The sequence below is a fragment of the Podarcis melisellensis genome (genome assembly GCF_964234715.1).
Source record: "Podarcis melisellensis genome assembly, chromosome: 14".
In the NCBI taxonomy this organism is placed as follows: Eukaryota; Metazoa; Chordata; class Lepidosauria; order Squamata; family Lacertidae; genus Podarcis; species Podarcis melisellensis.
Window position 1 is genome coordinate 9107611 of NC_138546.1, and position 19376 is coordinate 9126986.

Consider the following 19376-nt stretch of genomic DNA (forward strand, 5'->3'; position numbering starts at 1 on the left):
TTGGTCTCTTCCTAACTGCAGCTATAGGCTTAGGGCCAGGGCTGAGTACCCTTTGGCCCTGCAGATGCCACTGAACTACAAATCCCATCAAACCATCCCGTTGGCTATTCTGGATGGGGATGATGGGAGTTGTAGTCCAGAAGCAGCTGGAAGGCTAATAAGTCCCCCTGCCCTGGCTTGTGCAACACCTCTGGATCTCCTTCCTGCTGCATGGAATAACACACATACCAGACCTTTGGATTTAGTAAGTAAACTATTTTAAACTTACTTAACAGGGTCTGTGGAGTCAAAAGTGGTGATTATGCCTTAAAAACAGGAGACTGGGCTTCGTTTATTTTATTTATTATCATGCATCCATGGTCAGGGCGGTTAAAAGAAAGTACTTCTTCACATAGCACATAGTTAAACTATGGAACTCCCACGGGAGGCAGTGATGGACATCAACTTGGGTAGCTGGACTGGACAAATTAATGGAGGAGGAAATGATCAGTGGTTAGTAGCCATGATGAATTTTCTCTGCTTCCACATCTGGAGGCAGGAGTACCTCTGAATACCAGTTGCTGGAAACCACAGGAGGGTAGAGGGCTCTTGTGCACGGGTCGTCCTTGGGGCATCTGGTGGGCCAAGGTGAGGAGAAGAAGATGCTGGATCAGAGGGGCCATTGGTCTGATCCAGCAGACTCTCCTTGTGTACTTACGGTTCCCTCCTCTCTTTTATCACAACCAGCACATGAGGTAGGTTAGTCCCAAAGTCAATCAGAGCTCAATGGACTCGCCAATCCAGTGTGCTAAGTGGGAGTAGCCTGTGGCCTGCCAAATGTTGCTTAGCCAGTGGTCAGAGGTGATGGGGAGCTGTAGTCCAGCAAGGGGCATCGATCGATAATCTGCCTTCTACTAAGGCAGGTACTTCTCTAGGTCAGAATGGTCTGCATGTACTGGTAGGAGTTCTCTGTGATTTCAGCTGAGAAGGTTCTCCCAGCCCGATCTGGAGACACCAGGGATCAAACCTGAGACCTTTTGTATGCAAAGCAGATGCTCTGACACGGAGCTACAGCCCTAACCCCCTAAGCAATGTCTGGTGACCCACAGGTTTCCTCTCCCTCTCACTGCAACCCACTGAATCTCTCGAAGGCCTTTTGGTGCCCTCCAGCTCAGCCCAGGTGGAATACAACACAGGTGGACAATGTCACATAAGTCAATAGGTCAGCAGAAGAACAGAAGGTTCCAGGTTGAATCCTTGGCAGCGACATCTCTAGCAAAAACAGGATCTGGAGGACCTGCAGATAATGTTGGACTCCAGTTATCATCCTCCTCGTCCACAGGCTCTGCTGGCTAAGAGCTGGTGGGCACTGGGAGTCTAGCAACATCAGGAGAGCCACAGGTTCTCCCACCTGTGAGCCACAAAGATCTCAAGGGAAGAGGCTCTCCTTTGCCTAAGAGCTCAGGAAGCAGCTAGAGTACCTGTCAGGGACTGGGCAGAGGAGGAATGGCCAGCCTGACCCTTCTAGAGAAGAAGAAAATTGGGGTTTGAGGGAGGTCACAGCTCAGAGGCAGATGAGGGGGAAAGCTGGGAAATAATGGGAGAGGAGGAGGAAGAGGAACCACCAGGAGGGCAACAGCTGACGGACGCAGTGTCTTAAGAAAGCATTCCTGAACCCCTTCTCCCAGAACATGGCGAGCCTTGAAAGTAGGAGAGCAAAGGGCTAAGAAGCAAATGGTCCTCAGCACCACCCGTGGAAGAGATGATGAATGAGGAAGTGGGAGGAAAAGGGGGTGGAGAGTCACTCAGGACAAGGCCATTATTCTGAGAGGCTGCGTTCCAAGCCTCTCTCTGTAAATATTGAATGAAATCAGATGGTAAGCACTTTTCCTTGTCTGATCCGTTCCTGGCAACCTGCCTTAGGGGTTGTTTCCTCTGCTGGCTGACACTACCAAACAGAAGAGGCAATACTGGTCTGGATAGACCACAGGTCCATCGAGGCAGCTTTGTACGTCTGCGAGGGAACATGTAGCTGTGGGGTGAGAAGATCCAGGGGTGGCCGGAACCCCTTTTCCAGCACGGGGTGTCAAAGCAAGGCTGTGAGGTCGCACGGAGCTTCAGCGAGATTTCAGCGTCACCTCCACCGGGAAATGGTCACTAATGGCCAGAGCCTGCGCGGGAGGAGAGAACAACAGGGAAGCTCAGAACATCTCTTGTCGCCAAAGCCAGAACACATTGTTTTCCCAGCATGCACTGCGAGCCACGGGAAACCCCGTTTGGACCAAGGGCTTAAACACTGAATGTGATTTACCTCCTCTTGGCTCAGCTTGAAGGCGCTCTGAAAGTCAAAGACTTGGGCCGACTTGGGATCGATCCACTTCCTCAGCTTTGAACCGCTCACGACAATCCTAGGACACAAAAAGGAAAGAAATGGAGTGGTCCTCTCCTGTTTTGGAGAGGCTGCCCTGGATCCCTTGCTCTGAGATCATCTGACGACTTTCGATGCTGAGTGTCCTTCCAAGAGGAGGAGGAGGAGGAGCAGAAAGAGGAGAGGTGGCTTGTTGTGGCAGCTGAGAAGCCTCGGGCCAGTTGTGGCTCTTGGTCAAGAGCTGTAAAAGTAAAGGGACCCCTGACCATTAGGTCCAGTCACAGATGACTCTGGGGTTGCGGCGCTCATCTCGCTTTATTGGCCGAGGGAGCCAGCGTACAGCTTCCGGGTCATGTGGCCAGCATGACTAAGCCGCTTCTGGCGAACCAGAGCAGTGCACGGAAACACCGTTTACCTTCCCGCTGGAGCAGTACCCATTTATCTACTTGCACTTCATGCTTTCAAACTGCTAGGTTGGCAGGAGCTGGGACCGAACAACGGGAGCTCACTCCATCGTAGGGATTCGAACCGCTGACCTTCTGATTGGCAAGCTCTAGGCTCGTGGTTTAACCCACAGCGCCACCCGCGTCCCTGATGGTCAGGAGCCCTACTGGGGTCTAAAGATCTATCACTACTTGGCAGCTTGGCCAACCTCACCTGTCATAGGCGCAGTTGGAGTTGCCCACAGTGGTGTCTACAGAGTCTGGGATGAGCCACTTGAAAACCTCGCTGGTGCGCAGGCGGATGGAGGACCAGGCGTTCTTTCCCACGTAACTGCAGTCAGCGTTGAAGTCTCCCAGGAACATCATGTTCTACAAAGGGAAGAAGATTTGCTGCTGGGAATCGCAGGTGGGGAGAGAGCACGGTTGCACTCGGATCCTGACCGTAGGCTTCCCCACAAGCATCTGGTGGGCCACTGTGGGAACAGCTCTGACTAGGTGGGCCATTGGCCTGATCCAGCAGGGGCCTTCTTATATTCTGAAGGTGGGTCTAATGTCCTGTCTCCAACAGTGGTCAGCAAATTGTGGGATGAGTGGAACAGAACATCCTGTTCAAGTGGCTTAACTCAGGGGTGAAGCATCTAGAGGTCCTTGATTCAATCCCCGGCATTATTATTATTATTATTATTATTATTATTATTATTATTATTATTATTTATACCCCGCCCATCTGGCTGGGTTTCCCCAGCCACTCTGGGCGGCTTCCAACAGAATATTAAAATACAATAACCTATTAAACATTAAAAGCTTCCCTAAACAGGGCTGCCTTCAGATGTCTTCTAAAAGTCTGGTAGTTTTTTTCTTTGACATCTGGTGGAAGGGCGTTCCACAGGGCGGGTGCCACTACCGAGAAGGCCCTCTTCCTGGCTCCCTGTAACCTCACTTCTTGCAGTGAGGGAACCGCCAGAAGGCCCTCGGCGCTGGACCTCAGTGTCTGGGCAGAACGATGGGGGTGGAGACGTTGCTTCAGGTATACTGGACCGAGGCTGCATCTCCAAAACAGAGCTGGGAATGTATCCCATCTGAAACCCCAAACCAGGGTGGTTCAAGCTGTGGCCACAAGTCCTTCTTTTCAGAAAACATTCAACAAAAAGTATCTTAAGTGTTAAGAAAAGCACGTACATCCGTCCCCCACTTGTCAATGATCTTCAAGTAGACATCATAGAGGGCATCGATCTCTGCCACGGCGTCATTTGGAGCCGTGTGGAGGGGAATCAGGACCAGCTCGTCGTCTTCTGCAAAAGAAGCAGGATTAGCATAGGGAGCCCTTTCATTCCCTTGCGGGACTCAGGGGCCAGGAATGTTCTCCAGAGCATTGGCGTGTGGTCAGTGGACTAGGGGAACTAGGGTAGCCCCCTTAATTTCCCCTTGTCACCCTCTTCCCAAAGCCCAGGAAGCTTCTGTCCAGCTTAGGGAGGGAGGTGTGATTCATGTGTGACTTGTGATGTCATGCGCATGATGTAGCCCAATCGCCCTCGCACTGTTCCCCCAGGAAAAAAATCACTGCACGCCACTGCTCCAAAGGCACATAGGCACGACCACTGACTTCAAGGCTTTTCTAGAGGGGCAGGATTTGCCAATCCAGAACCCCTTGCTATCCCATCACTATCATTTATTATTTGTATGCCGCCTGTCTGACTGAGTTGCCGCAGCTGCTCTGGTCAGCTTGCAACAAAATATTAAAAACACAATAAAACACCACACAATAAAAACGTCCCTAAACAGGGCTGACTTCAGATGTCTTCTAAAAGTCAGGTGTTTATTTCCTTGACATTTATGGGAGGGCGTTCCACAGGGAGGGCGCCACTACCAAGAAGGCCCTCGGCCTGGTTCCCTCACAGTGAGGGAACCACCAGAAGACCCTCGGAGCTGGACCTCAGGCTGAGTGATGTGGGTGGAGATGCTACTCTTTTTTGTACTTCTGATGATGAACCTCACTTTGCTTCTTTCCCATTCTGCCTGCCCAGAGCATCCATTCGGACCTTCTGTTCCCGATTCCGTTGGCCCACCTGAGTTGTGAGCCAACCTCTAGCCCTTTGAGCTCCCAAGCTACAAATGTCCAGCCTTGGCCTCACGTGGAGTTTGGGCTATGGGCCCATGAAGTCAATGGGTGTGTCTGTGTGGGGGGGATCCCTTCTGTTTTACTCACTGGCGTTGAGAGGCGAGAACTTGACAATGAAAGGCGGTCTGCTGAAGGCATTGTTTTTATCTGAGTACTGGTACTTGTCCACAACAGAGACGCTCTTTGTCCTGGATAGAAAGCAGAGGCAGACGGAGTCAGCGAAGGAACAATGCAGGCACACTCCAGTCAGATTACCAGGTAAGCTGGGAAAGGGACTGCATCCCATTGTCGATAAAGCCCCCTATTGTGAACCCTATCCAGCGAACACAATCTGCAAATGGAACTGTGGCCCTCTGTATGCCTGACGTATAGAGGAGATTATACAGGGATTGTCTACCCCATGCTTGTGTTTGTAACTGCTGTTTCTTTATGCTCTGAGTGCTTAAACGGCTCAGGACTGGAATACCTCAAGGACCGCCTCTTCTCATATGAACCTTCCCAGACCCTGAGATCATCTTCTGAGGCCCTCCTTCGTGTGCCTCCTCCTTGAGAGGTCGGAGGGTGGCAACACGAGAACAGGGCCTTCTCTGCAGTGGCTCCATGTCTGTGGAATGCTCTCCCCAGGGAAGTTCGCCTGGCGCCTTCATTTTACACCTTTATGTGCCAGGCAAAAACATTCTTTTTTAACTGGGCCTTTGGTTGATCTGATTTACATCCTATGCCCTTTTAAAATGTATTTCTTTGGGGGACGGGGCGGCTATTGAGTTGTTTTTATTCTTATTACGTACAGTGGTCTACGAACAATCCTGTTAATGAACAATTTGGGCAACGAACTCTGCAAAACCGGAAGTAGGTTGAAGTGCACCGGTGGCGGGAGGCCTCAGTAGGGAAAGCGCACCTCGGTTTAAGAACGCTTTGGTTTAAGAATGGACTTCCAGAACGAATTAAGTTCGTAGACCACTGTATTTTGTGGTTTTATGTTTTGATTTTATTCTGTGAACTGGCCTGAGACCCCTGGGAATAAAGCAGTATATAAATTCATTCATTCAATCAATAATAATAATAATAATAATAATAATAATAATAATAATAATAATGTTGTTTTTTTGCAGTTCTGAAGATGGGTGTACTCAGATGAGAAAATATGAATGGGAGAATACAATTTGAAATGTAGGAATGTACTTGTCCACAAAGCACTGATTTGATCCGGTACCTGTAAAGGAAGAGGTACATTTCCCTGTAGTTCTCCCGTCCCAGCGACTCGCTGATTTCGTAGGCGTAATTGTGCTTAGAGGCACTGCGGAGGAAGAAGAGGGAGAGGGAAAATCAAGGAAAGGCAGAGAAGGACGTGTGCAGAACAACAGTTTAAGGACTCTGAATTAGTTAAACAGAGCTGGCTTGTAAAACAAGGCAGACGTGCCCCCCCCCACATCGCCTGCCAAACCCTTTCCCATCCAGCTGTCGCATCCTAAGCAATGGCAGCCCAGGTAGGAACACCTGTAGGCCTCTTGAAGAATAGCTGGCCTGCACACTGCATGGCTCTCATAGCAAGAGCAGGATCCAGGGGCCCGCCTCATCCAACCTCCTGATCCCAACTAAACATCAGGAATAACTTTCTGATGGTAAGAGCTGTTTGACAGTGGAATGGGTTCTCTCGGGAGATGGTAGACTCTCATTCCTTTTTAAGCAGAGCTTGGATGGCCATCTGAAATATACTCAGTCGAGAGTGGATTTCATGCTCTTTATTCAGCTCAGAGTAGTGAGGAATGGAAGTTCCCCCAGAATGTCTGCTTTATATACATTATTTACACAATGGGCCCCACGTGATTGGCTAATTCTGGGATTCTCCTGTAGGCCAATCAGGTTGCGGATTCACGTCCACCTGGAGCTGGATTGGGTGGCTCCTTTGGACGAATCAGACTGCTGCATTCTGGGTCCTATTGTTCTAGGACCAATCAGACTGCTGCATTTTGGATCCTATTCAACTCAGTACATAACACCATCTGACATGGATGCTTTAATTGAGATCCCTGCATCAAAGCGGGTTGGACTAGATGACTCTATGAACCCCACAGTGGCCAACCAAGCACCTCCAGGAAGCCCATCGGAAGGGAAGAAGGCTGCAGCGCTCTCCTGCTGCTGTTCTCCAGACACTGACTTTCAGTGTCCCTCTACATCTGACCCTGGAGGTTGTCTCTAAAAGTTTGGTACAGTGGTGCCTCGCAAGACGAAATTAATTCATTCCGCGAGTTGTGTCGTCTTGCGATTTTTTCGTCTTGCGGAGCGCGGATTCGCTGGGTATTAACGGCTTTAAGAAAAAGGAAGCAAACTCGCAAGACGTTTTCATCTTGCAAAGCAAGCCCATAGGAAAAATCGTCTTGCGAAGCAACACAAAAAGTGAAAAACTCTTTCATCTTGCGCGTTTTTCGTCTTGCGAGGCATTCGTCTTGTGAGGTACCACTATAGTTATTTTTCTCTTTGACATCTGGTGGGAGGGCGTTCCACAGGGCAGGTGCCACTACCGAGAAGGTCCTCTGCCTGGTCCCCTGTAACTTGGCTTCTTGCAGCGAGGGAACCGCCAGAAGACCCTTGGAGCTAGACCTCAGTGTCCGGGCAGAACGATGGAGGTGGAGATGCTCCTTCAGGTATACTGGACCGAGGCCTGCCCAAAGTCTTCATGGAATCCAACCCTCTGTAATGCAGGAATCTTTTGCCCAAGTTGGCACTTGAACCCACGACCCTGATATGAAGAGCCCCCATGTTCTGCCAACTTGCCTGCAAAGATTTAGAATGGTGTTACCTGTTGAGCCGCTCCAGCAATTCACTAACAGCACTCAGGTCGGCATCCCGCACCTCTTGCACCAAGGCAATGTCGTACCGAGACAGGATCTGGAAGAAGCATGCGTGCGTAAGAAGACCAGAAGGCATAGCTGTCAACGTTTCCCTTTCTTTAAGGGAAATTCCCTTATTCTGAATAGGATTCCTCGCAAGAAAAGGGAAAAGTTGACAGCTATGCCAGAAGGGCCCTGTTGGATCTGATGGAAGGTCCATCTTGTCCAACTTCTGGCTTCCCACGGTGGCCAACACAACCCATCTCTTCTGCTGCTGCTCGCCACCAACTGCTGTTCAGAGGTAGACTGTCGCTAACATGGAAGCCCCACTAATGTCATGACTAATACCCAGTGACTGGCCTCATCTTTTCCTTCTGGGACCCTTTTAAAGCCACCTGAGACAGCAGCCATCACCACTTCTTGTGGCAGCAAGTTCCCCAGATCAGTTGTGTAAAGAAGAATTTCATTAGAAAAGTTCTCTGCTGAATCAGGGGAACGAGCAATAAATATGTTGTCTGGAGGAGTCCTCAGGTTGTGTTCATGAATTCAGTGATTCTATTCTGAGTATGGGGATGAGGGTGGTGCTGTGGGTTAAACCACAGAGCCTAGGACTTGCCGATCAGAAGGTCAGTAGTTCGAATCCCTGTAACGGGTTGGGCTCTCGTTGTTCGATCCCTGCTCCTGCCAACTTAGCAGTTCGAAGTGCAAAGTGCAAGTAGATAAATAGGTACCACTCCAGCAGGAAGGTAAACAGCGTTTCCGTGTGCTGCTCTGGTTTGCCAGAAGCGGCATAGTCATGCTGGCCACATGACCCGGAAGCTGTACGCCGGCTCCCTCGGCCAGTAAAGCGAGATGAGCACCGCAACCCCAGAGTCGGCCACGACTGGACCTAATGGTCAGGGGTCCCTTTACTTACTGTGAGTATGGGAAACATTAGAGCTGGTGGACAGTGGAACGGACTCCCTAGGGAGGTTGTGGAGATTTCTAAGCAGAGGTTGGATAGCCATCCATCATGGAGATTCCTGCATCATTCTACAATTTGATAGCACCATTTGTTTTGAGCTCACAGTCCTTCTGCAGGAAAATCCATTCCTGGTTACCCCATCCTTCCTTCATTTCAGCAATCTGTTTTTGGAGGATGGGGAGGAAGCCATCTTGTTGCTGCTATTCTTGCACAAGTGGGAGTCAGGAATCCCTGCCAATCTACCTGCCCATCAGTCAGCTCCGCCAGAAGACCCAGATTTTTCTTCTTCCCAAACCTGTCTGCTGCAGCTGGGCTGGTATTGGGTCTCTCATGTTGGGGATTCTGTCCTTGCAAAGCTCCATTCTCACCTTCACAATAATTTCCGAGATCCCCTCATTAGACAGTTTGCTGTCTCCAAAGCTCTGGATGTTGAACGCGCAGATCTTCAGAGGAGTGGCTGCCTGCATCAGGAAAGCCAGGGCGGAAATGCCCACCAACACCTTCATGGTAATTCCCCTAAATGGGAGAGACGGGAGGAGAATATTTAGTTATGGGCTTTAAGCACCAGCTACTGGGTCAAGAGAGGGCCCATTGGGGTGGCACCAGTTGTAGCTGGTTCCCACTGAGACTGGTTGGACAGACTGCAAGGAGCCCATCAGCAGGTGGCGCTAGAGTGCATGGCAGGCAGGGCCAACCTGTTCTAGCTTTGTCTCCATCCTCCTCCTCCTCCCTGCTGAGTTCTAGCATCTCACCAGTTTAAACAGCCTTGGCTTCTCACAAGGAATCCTGGGAAGTGTCATTTGTTAAGGGTGCTGAAAGTTGTTATGAGACCCCTGTTCCATTCACGAGAGCAGCATTTCCCAAAGTTTCCTGGGAAGACAGACTGGTTGTTAAACTACTCTGGGGACTGTAGTTCCATGAGGGGAATAAAGGTAAAGGTAAAGGGACCCCTGACCATTAGGTCCAGTCGTGGCCGACCCTGGGGTTGTGGTGTTCATCTCGCTTTATTGGCCGAGAGAGCCGGCGTACAGCTTCCGGGTCATGTGGCCAGCATGACTAAGCCGCTCCTGACGAACCAGAGCAGCACACGGAAACGCCGTTTACCTTCCCGCCAGACTGGTACCTATTTATCTACTTGCACTTTGACGTGCTTTCGAACTGCTAGGTTGGCAGGAGCAGGGACCGAGCAACGGGAGCTCACCCCGTCGCAGGGATTCAAACTGCTGACCTTCTGATCGGCAAGTCCTAGGCTCTGTGGTTTAACCCACAGAGGAGAAATGCACCCTGACATGGTGATACATTTGTATGAGAAATTATAATAATATTAATCGCAAACTGATGCAGAAAGGGGGAGAACTGAATTAAGTTTGGAAAAACGAGGGTCCGTAATTGACAGATTTGTCCCTCTCTGCCATCCACAGATTATCATCTTCAAAATGCTGCCCTGTATCTGCCATCCACTTAACCCAGATTTATATTTTCCAGGGAAACTACAATAAATGAAAGAAAACCTGCTGCCAGTGAGCCACTCGTGATATCTCAGTGACCCATTTGCAAGCCCTCAGATGGAACCATACTTATTGGATTTCCCATGGGAAGGTAATTCCGGATTAAATGTGTGGGTGAGTGAAATACACACTGCGGATTTGCAGCTGATAAACTGTGGGGACTTCAAAAGAAATTGCTTGCTTGAGGAGAGCTCATCTCACGAAAGAAATACACCTATCTGGAAGCGCCAAGAATTTCCAGTGCACAATAACTTGTTGATAATGCAAGAAGGAAACAATCAAAGCAAAAAATTGAAAAGCAGGTTAATGCAAAATTGCAAAAATCCATCTTTAATCATTGCAAATGTTTCCATATAAACAAGCCTAAAAGCAGGAAGATGCTAGCATAACAATATCCGCATCTTCAGTCTCAATGTTGTCCTTGTTGAACTCAGCAGGGAGGAGGATGGAGGCGAAACTAGAAATACCGTATTTTTGCTCTATACGACTCACTTTTTCCCTCCTAAAAAGTAAGGGGAAATGTCTGTGCGTCTTATGGAGCGAATGCAGGCTGCGCAGCTATCCCAGAAGCCAGAACAGCAAGAGGGATTGCTGCTTTCACTGCGCAGCGATCCCTCTTGCTGTTCTGGCTTCTGAGATTCAGAATTTTTTTTCTCTTGTTTTCCTCCTCCAAAAACTAGGTGTGTCTTGTGGTCTGGTGCGTCTTATAGAGAGAAAAATACGGTAGTTTCTGGTTTGGGCTCCCTGCATTCTGCCCCACAATTCTCTATGGACATCGGCCGCCGCTTCCAGCTCTAAACGATAGCTGATAGGCTTGCCATAGGTCTGGGAATTCCCGGACATGTCCTCTCTTGGGAGTCCTACATGCCCATCCTGGGGCAATTTTACATTTTAAAGCAAATGTCCTGGATTTTGGGGTTTTGTTTTTTTTTAAAGTGTGCTGGTGGTTCTGGTTCAAGCTCGGGTGATTTGGGCTCTCTGGCGTGGCAGAGGGGCGATTGGGCGATTGCCCTAAAAAAACTCAACAACTTTTTGTGTCCGGATTTTGACCTCTTGAAATATGCCAATATGTGAGATTCTGAAGTTAGATCAAAGACTATTTATGTACGCCACAGCTGCAGCGAGGACTTTGTTGGCCCCAAAATGGAAATCACAAGGAATGCCTACTATTGCGGAGTGGCAGGCAAAGATGATGGATTTTGCTGAGTTGGTCAGACTGACTTGCAGAATCGGAGACCAGGGCAAGCAGAAATTCCAGAAGGAATGGAGTAAATTTATTGTATATATAAATGACAATTGTAAAAATGTAAAGACACTAGCAGGATTGAAGTACCGTATTTTTCGCACCATAGGACGCACTTTTCCCCTCCTAAAAAGCGAGGGAAAATGTGTGTGCGTCCTATGGAGCGAATGCAGGGGGGAGGCAGGTGGAAAAAGCCCCCAAGAGCTGCACACAAGCTCTGTGCGCTCTTGCGGGCTTTTCCACAGGAAGGAGAAGGGACTGACTGGCCGCATCAGTCCCTTCTCCCATCGCCCAGAAAAGCCAGGAGAAGCCGCGATCTCTTTAAAGGGGTTGCGCGGTTCTGCGGGCTTTTGGGAGAGGTGAGGGAATCCCCCCACCTCCCAGGAAAGCCAGGAAAGCCCTGCGCAGCGTCTCCCGGCAAGGAGAGGCTGCACGGGGCTAAAGGGGAAGCCAAAACAGCGAGCGGGATCCATCCTGCTCACTGCCTTGGCTTGTGCCATAGCCAAGCGCAACCCCTCCGGCAGGGAGAGGTTGTGCGCAGCCTGTACGCTGCTCTTTGGGGCTGGGGAAAATTTCCCCCCCCTTGATTTCCCCCCCTAAAAACTGGGTGCGCCCTATGGTGCGAAAAATACGGCAATTCCTACAATGTAGACAAGTTGTAAAGAGTTAGAATGCGCGATTGGAATTGATAAGGGATACCAGTTGGAGGGAGGCAGGGAAGTAGTAATCAAAATTATTGGGGGGGGGGAATATACCAACCCTATGATAGCATAAGAAGAGGGTGCTGGATCAGGCCAATGGCCCAGCTATTCCTGCAACCTGTTCTCACAGTGGCCGACCAGAAGAGAAGCCCTGGGCAACTGGTCTTCAAAGGCATAAGGAACTCGACAACTTCAGGAAGAGCGCTTGCATCACCTCTTAGCCGGTACGATGAGGGCAGTTCGCAGGACCCGCTGACTGCTGAGAGGTGAGCGGCGCCTGTGTGTCTGAATCCGTCTTCGCTCGCCCAGGAGGAAATTAAGCGGGTCAGGAAAGTGTGCAGCTTTACACCTGAGCAACACCACCCTCCTCGGTGCTCGCCTTCCAGGAAGGTGGCCTGACTTGATGACCCCTTCGTGCTTCCTGTCTGCACAGCTTTCGTTCACTCCTTAGGCTTCATGAGTGATAAGGATAATAATAAATAATAATAATAATAAATTTTATTTATATCCCGCCCTCCCCAGCTGAAGCTGGGCTCAGGGCGGCTAACAACAATCAAAATAGTCCAACATTCTAAAAACATTCATTATAAAATTAATTAAAATCAAATTAAGATCAAATTAATGGCAACCATCAAGCAGAATTCTGTGCAGAATGTCATCTATTTGCCCTCAAGGAAAGGAGGGAAGGATGGTTCTCATTATTTGCTGAGCGACTGCGTCTCTGTTGTCATTAGGCTGTCTGTCAGTATGCTTTTTATTATGTTTTTATCATTAATAATAAGAATAATTTCTTATTTATACCCCGCCCATCTGGCTGGGTTTCTCCAGCCACTCTGGATGGCTTCCAACAAAATATTAAAATACAATAACCTATTAAACATTAAAAGCTTCTCTAAACAGGGCTGCCGTCAGATGTCTTCTAAAAGTCTGGTAGTTGTTTTTCTCTTGGACATCTGGTGGGAGGGCATTCCACAGGGCGGGTGCCACTACCAAGAAGGCCCTCTGCCTGGTTCCCTGTGACTTGGCTTCTCGCAGTGAGAGAACCGCCAAAAGGCCCTCGGCGCTGGACCTCACTTTCCGGGCAGAACGATGGGGATGGAGACGCTCCTTTAGGTATACTAGACTGAGGCCGTTTAGGGCTTTAAAGGTCAGCACCAACACTTTGAATTGTGCTCGCAAACATACTGGGAGCCAGTGTAGGTCTTTCACAGTGTAGGTGTTATATGGTTTTAGCGGCTGCTCCCAGTCACCAGTCTAGCTGCCACATTCTGGATTGGTTGTAGTTTCTGGGTCACCTTCAAAGGTAGCCCCACATTGAGCACATTGCAGTAGTCCAAGCGGGAGATAACCAGAGCATGCACCACTCTGGCGAGACAGTACACGGGCAGGTAGGGTCTCAGCCTGAGTACCAGATGCAGCTGGTAGACACCTGGACACAGAATTGACCTGCGCCTCCATGGACAGCTGTGAGTCCAAAATGACTCCTGGGCTGTGCACCTGGTCCTTCATTGATGTTCTGTAAACCCAAGGGACGAGTAGGAAGTTGGCAGGGCAGGGTAACCCCCTGACTTGGTTGTTGTGAGTAAGGAGGCAGGTAGATGTTGAGTGAAGCGGATGGGCACTGCCCCATGTGGCCTAATGGACTAGACTGCAGTGGGTAGGTGTATGAACCCAACTTTTTCAGTTACGGCAGTCAGAGGACCACCATTCACTGGAAATTCTTCTGGGAGTGCATCCTGGAAGACATGTGTCCCAGTTTGGGGTCTGAAAAAGTTGGATGGCTGGCCGCTGAGAGGAGTGAGTTGGAGACTAGTTGAGTCCACCAGGTGGGAGGGAGAAGCCATGATAAAGACGCTGAGGGGATCTTGGCAGGATCCCAGCGGCTTGGACTATATGGAACTTGCCAAACTGACTGGGAGACTCCGAGACCAGAGAGAAGAGACGGTGGAAGAAGACTGGAAGAAGTTTAAAGAATATTTGAAAAAACATGTTAATATTTAAATCTTAGAATAGCTTTGGAAGTGGATATAGGCTGTAGGGTTAGAAATAGAAGATAGTGTATTTTAAAACAGTATTATTTGTAAGTGATAAAATGTGAAGATTTTTATGGTAAAACTGAGCGTGATTTAAAAAGTGGTTTAAAATTATGATATATGTAAACTGCTATAGATGAGGTAAAATGAAAATCAGATAGGGGGGACTTGGGGAAGCTCATCTAACAATGTTTAGAAAAAAATAAGAATAAGACAAGAATTTGTTTGTTTTTCTGTTTGTGTTGTTTAGTTGTGTTATAAAATGAATAAAAAAATTTGGAAAGAAAAAAAGGATCCCATTGGCTTGGATGAGCTCTGAGCCAGTGACTCACAGCTGCATCTTGGTCTTGGCATCCAGGCCTCTGGCTACGGCAGGCGTGAAGGTGTTGCCATGTCAGCAGAGATGTTCCCTCAGCTTCTCAAGGTTGTGGGGCTTTGGAATCTCGCCCAGTCGCAGAATCTTCCCAGGCTGAGAGCTTGGCAGGGGTTTATTTCCCCCAAGGTCTCTGGAGGGAGCAGCTCTCAGCCAGACTCCCAAGGCCGACACCCAGGCCCCGGGCTGTGGTTGCTCACTTTCTCATCATCGGCGTCGCTCAGTGCGCTGAGATGCTTGGCACCCTCCGGGAGTGGCTTAGGTATCTCTCGCAAGCACTGCCAAATCTTTCACCTTGCAAGGTGGCATTATGCTTCTTCAAAGAGGGAGCGATTAGAGCTGCGCTCCCACGTCTCTCTTCCACAAACCAAGGGTTAGGTAAAGGTAAAGGGACCCCTGACCATTAGGTCCAGTCGTGGCCAACTCTGGGGTTGCGGCGCTCATCTCGCTTTACTGGACAAGGGAGCCGGCATACAGCTTCTGGGTCATGTGGCCAGCATGACTAAGCCGCTTCTGGAGAACCAGAGCAGTGCATGGAAACGCCGTTTACCTTCCCGCCAGAGCGGTGCCTATTTATCTACTTGCACTTTGACATGCTTTTGAACTGCAAGGTTGGCAGGAGCAGGGACCGAGCAATGGAAGCTCACCCCTTCGTGGGGATTCGAACCGCCGACCTTCTGATCGGCAAGTCCTAGGCTTTGTGGTTTAACCCACAGCGCCACCTGCATCCCAAGGGTTGCCCCTCGCCAAAAAGGGTACTTGATTAAGAAGAGCTGCAGCTCACGGACAGTGCATCAGCTTTGCATGCAAAAGGTCGCAGGTTCAATCCCTGGCTTACTCCAGGTAAGGCAGGAGAAAATCCCTGCCTGGCAGCCTAGAGATGTGTTGCCGGTTAGTTTAGACAATACTGAGCTAGATGGACCAATGCCTGACTCCGAATTCTGTCACCAACTCCTGTCCCTGCTGCTCTGAAGCCTTGCAGGCTCCGTCTTGCTCTGTTCTCTGTGTCTGACGAAGGTGTCTTGCCTCTTCCCACCTGGCCGGAGCATTGCAGGCAGTGGTTCAGCAAGAACATCCTGGCATCGCTCTGCTGGCAGGAGATTCTCCTGCCGAATGTTTGTTTAGTAAAAAAACAACCACCACCACCATGTGGGTGGAGATTGCAAGTTTATTTTGGTCCAGGCAGGTACTGTGGGAATTTAACCCTTCATTCCCAGAAATAAGCATTAGAATATCAAACTTTTTTTAAAAAAAAATAATCTTTATTAATTTAAATTACACACATATACAAAGAATTTACAATCTCATACTACAAAAAGAAAATTAAATAAAAAGAATTAAGAAAAAAGAAAAGAAGAAAATACAGAAAAAAGAAAGAAAAATCAGATTTACTTAATAAAAAAACCTTAATCTTCCTAATTAATACTTAAATAAACACAAATAAAAAAGACTTCTGACAAAACGAGTCTTCCAATCATTCTCATTGTACTGTCGTTTTTCCCCGCACAGTTTTATATTCTTTAATATTGTTCCCGTCTACTCCATAAATGGTATTTGTTGTGTTTACAAGTATCACTTAAGTTCTGCTAATATGGTGTGGTTGGTACAATATGATCTTATATAATCCTTAAATATTCTCCATTCTCCAAACATTTTCTGGTTCAATACTCCTCTAACTCTTCCCATCAGTTTTGCTAGTTGTAAATAGAGTATCAAACTTTTTTAAAAAAAGCCACTGGACTACCTTGGGGATTATAAAGATCCCATGAAGATTGCTGCTGGAGCAGACCAAAAAACCCCCATCTATTCCAACATCCTGATTACTTACAATGATCATTTAGATGCCTTTAGGAAGCCTGCAACCAAGGCAGGCAGGCTCTAGCCCTCTCCACCTGTTTTTCCCCTCAGCAGCTGGTATTTCGAGGTAGACTGCTCCTAACCCTGGAGGTTTCATTTTATCACCTGGGCTATAATTGCTACCTTGTTTTGCTCCTGCCTTTAGGCAGGCTCTACAGGATGTCTCCTCCTCCGTGTTATCTCACAACCACCCTGCCAGGTAGGTAGGGGCTGAAAGAATCTGTCCCCATTTTGGCCTTCGCCATTTCTCGTTTTCCCAGTCTTAAAACATCTTCTCCACATTTCTATAGCAACTTATGACTATTGTTATTTTTTTAAAAAAAAAAAAACCCCTAATGAAAATTCAACAGCATTTTAGGGAGAACTTCTCCTAATAAACACATTCTTGTTTGTGGTTTTGATAACGTACATTGGTTATTTCCCAAGCAAGTTCTCCAAATGTAATGCATCTTCGTCTTTTCGTTCTACTAATATATTCCTTTTTAGGCACACTTCTTCCTAATGTATGCATTTTCGTAAACATCCTTTGGTTGGGGAACTGCATTGCAAACTTTTGGGGAAGTGGGGTTTTTATTTTTATCTATTAAATATGTACACCACCCTTATACCCACAGATCTCAGGGTGGTTACAACATAAAATCAAAATATATAAATCTTGAGGTACGAGCTGTGTTTTGGGGTTCCTGCATTGTTTCGGAAAGAGCGAATTGGGTAGGCACACGTTAAAATCCTAACTAAATTGGGTTTCTCCTCCCTCCCTAAGCACCACATATCTTGTGGGAAGGAGTTCCATCAGTTTCTCACGCCCGGTGCCCAGAAGGACTTGTTCTGATCTGCCCCTGATCTGCCAGGAAATCTCTCTCACTGGGTGATCCCAAGTTCTAATATTAGGATAGAGGAAGGAAAAGCCCCTCCAGAAAAAAAGTCCAAGCCCCCCCCCCAAACCACAATAAAGTCAAATAGTTTTTTAAAAAATAAAATTAACTAGTCCCTACCGTGTGTTCCACAGGCAGTGGAGAGATGGTTTGGAGGTGTTCCCAGAGCCTCTCCAGTCACTGACGCCCCGTGCGGTCCTGATGCAAAATCTTCCACAACTTTTGGTTCCTCACCAAGTTTTATGGAAATGAAAGACAGTCCCCACCCTTCTCTCTGGCGCAACATCCGTCACCTCGCTGCAGTTTCTTTACATGAAATGCAGCAAGTTCCCATCCCCAGGCTGGGCAGGGCAGAGACACATTAATAAGCATTTTCTGAGCCTACTTTTTATAAAAACACAAGCCTTACAGACTCCGCCTTGGGAGAAGCGAGTGCATTGCATAACCTTGGGATGGTAAATAACAAGGTGTCAGGGTGGGATCCATCCGCTCACCAAAACCACAGAGATTTCATTTATGTGCCTCCCCCAATTCTCCATGTCCAACAACTGCACAGGAGTTAGAAATCCAACAGGTGAAGCTTTTCTGAGGACAAGACATTAAATTTTTTATTTATACTTATCAAAATATATGGAAAAGTTTATACCCAAGACCAAGTCTCTTTTTACAATAGATAGACCATTGTTGTTGTTGTTGTTGCTATTATTATTATTATTATTATTATTATTATTATTATTATTATTATTAATACCCCTCCCATCAGGCTGGGTTTCCCAGCATTTTAAAATGCTTTAAAAATCTAACCTAAAAGAACAATGGCAGGAGAAGCTGATGAACTGTGCAGAACTGGCAAAAATGACAGACACACTAAGATAACAGTGACTTTGAAAAAGAATGGGAACCATTTATATTATACTTGCAGAAACAAAGAAAGTCTATAGACTTGATGGCAGGATTTAAATAAACATTCACATTATTAGCATTAGAAAATGTGTGGAAGACAGAGAAATAATAGGATGTAGCCATTGTTATTTTTATGTTTCTAGGTTTGGGGTTATTGTATTAATATGTTATTAGTAGTTTTTTTTCTTTTGGAAGGTAGCAAAGTGGGTGAAAGGAGAAACAGACCAGAAGCGGAAGTTGGGGGGAGCCTAGGAGGGGAGGGAGAGAGTAAATGTTAGGAATATGAGATGTATGTAATGAATGAAAAAGAAAAATGAATATTTTTTTTTAAAAAAATAAAAATCTAACCTAAAAAGAAACAGGAGCAAAGAGAAGAGGAAAGTGGGATGGGGAGAGAAACAAAAAGAAAAGAGAAAATTAGATCATAACACAATGTAAATTTTAACCCTTTAGTCCACATACATTCCCACTGTTCCATCTGAAGCCTTTCTGAGGATGAATCAAGGCTGGCAGCTTCACCTGTTGAATTTTTGCTTGCACAAGAGCTCAGAGAGAGACTTTTAGCTTCCTCACTAATGCACGGGGAGGAGACATACTTCTTGACTCCCGCCTCTCCCTCACCCACAAATACATGCACCATCATATCCATATATACCCTGCATCAAAATAATAATAATAATAATAATAATAATAATAATAATAATAATAATAATAATAATAATAATAATAATAAATTATTTATACCCCGCCCATCTGGCTGGGCCTCCCCAGCCACTCTGGGCAGCTTCATAGAAACCAAAAATACACTAAAATATCACACGTTAAAAACTTCCATGAAGTCTTCTGACTGTCAGGTAGTTGTTTATTGCTTTGACATCTGCTGGAAGGGCGTTCCACAGGGTGGGCGCCACTACCGAGAAGGCCCTCCGCCTGGTTCCCTGTAGCTTTGCTTCTCGCAATGAGGGAACCGCCAGATAGGGCGGCTTTACCCAGCCTTGGGCCTTCCCAATGTTTTGGACTCCAATTCCCATCAGCCTCTGCTAGCATGGCCAATGGACAGGGCTGATGGGAGTCGGAGTCCAAAACATCCCACCAGGGATGGCTGGTCCAAGGATTGCGCCAGCAATATTGATGGCGTTCAGCAACCCAATTGGGAAACCTGGCAAACTCGTGTGCAGT

At 47.5% G+C, this 19376-nt stretch overlaps 1 protein-coding gene across 2 annotated transcripts; it reads right to left on the minus strand.

Moving 5' to 3' along the window:
- Window positions 1-326: 326 nt before the first annotated feature.
- DNASE1L2 (deoxyribonuclease 1 like 2) lies at window positions 327-17573 on the minus strand. 2 transcript variants are annotated; one of them, XM_081889341.1, is made up of 9 exons: window positions 17415-17573; window positions 9073-9220; window positions 7710-7798; window positions 6123-6206; window positions 4997-5097; window positions 3970-4082; window positions 3005-3159; window positions 2291-2387; window positions 327-2150 (listed from the first exon to the last, which is right to left on the minus strand). In XM_081889341.1, exons 2-9 carry the CDS (start codon window positions 9208-9210, stop codon window positions 2097-2099), a joined length of 831 nt encoding a protein of 276 aa, XP_081745467.1. In that variant the 5' UTR covers window positions 9211-9220; window positions 17415-17573; the 3' UTR covers window positions 327-2096. The 2 variants fall into 2 exon arrangements, with proteins under 2 accessions (XP_081745467.1, XP_081745466.1); XM_081889340.1 differs by having other exon boundaries at window positions 327-2387.
- Window positions 17574-19376: the final 1803 nt, after the last annotated feature.

Excerpts from the sequence above, each read along its gene's own strand:
- DNASE1L2 (XM_081889340.1), bottom strand. The coding sequence starts at position 9,210 with ATGAAGGTGTTGGTGGGCATTTCCGCCCTGGCTTTCCTGATGCAGGCA. Across the intron at positions 4,083-4,996 it reads GTTCTCGCCTCTCAACGCCA|AAGACGACGAGCTGGTCCTG; the intron begins GTGAGTAAAACA and ends CTTCTTTTGCAG. Across the intron at positions 2,388-3,004 it reads TCCAACTGCGCCTATGACAG|GATTGTCGTGAGCGGTTCAA; the intron begins GTGAGGTTGGCC and ends TTTGTGTCCTAG.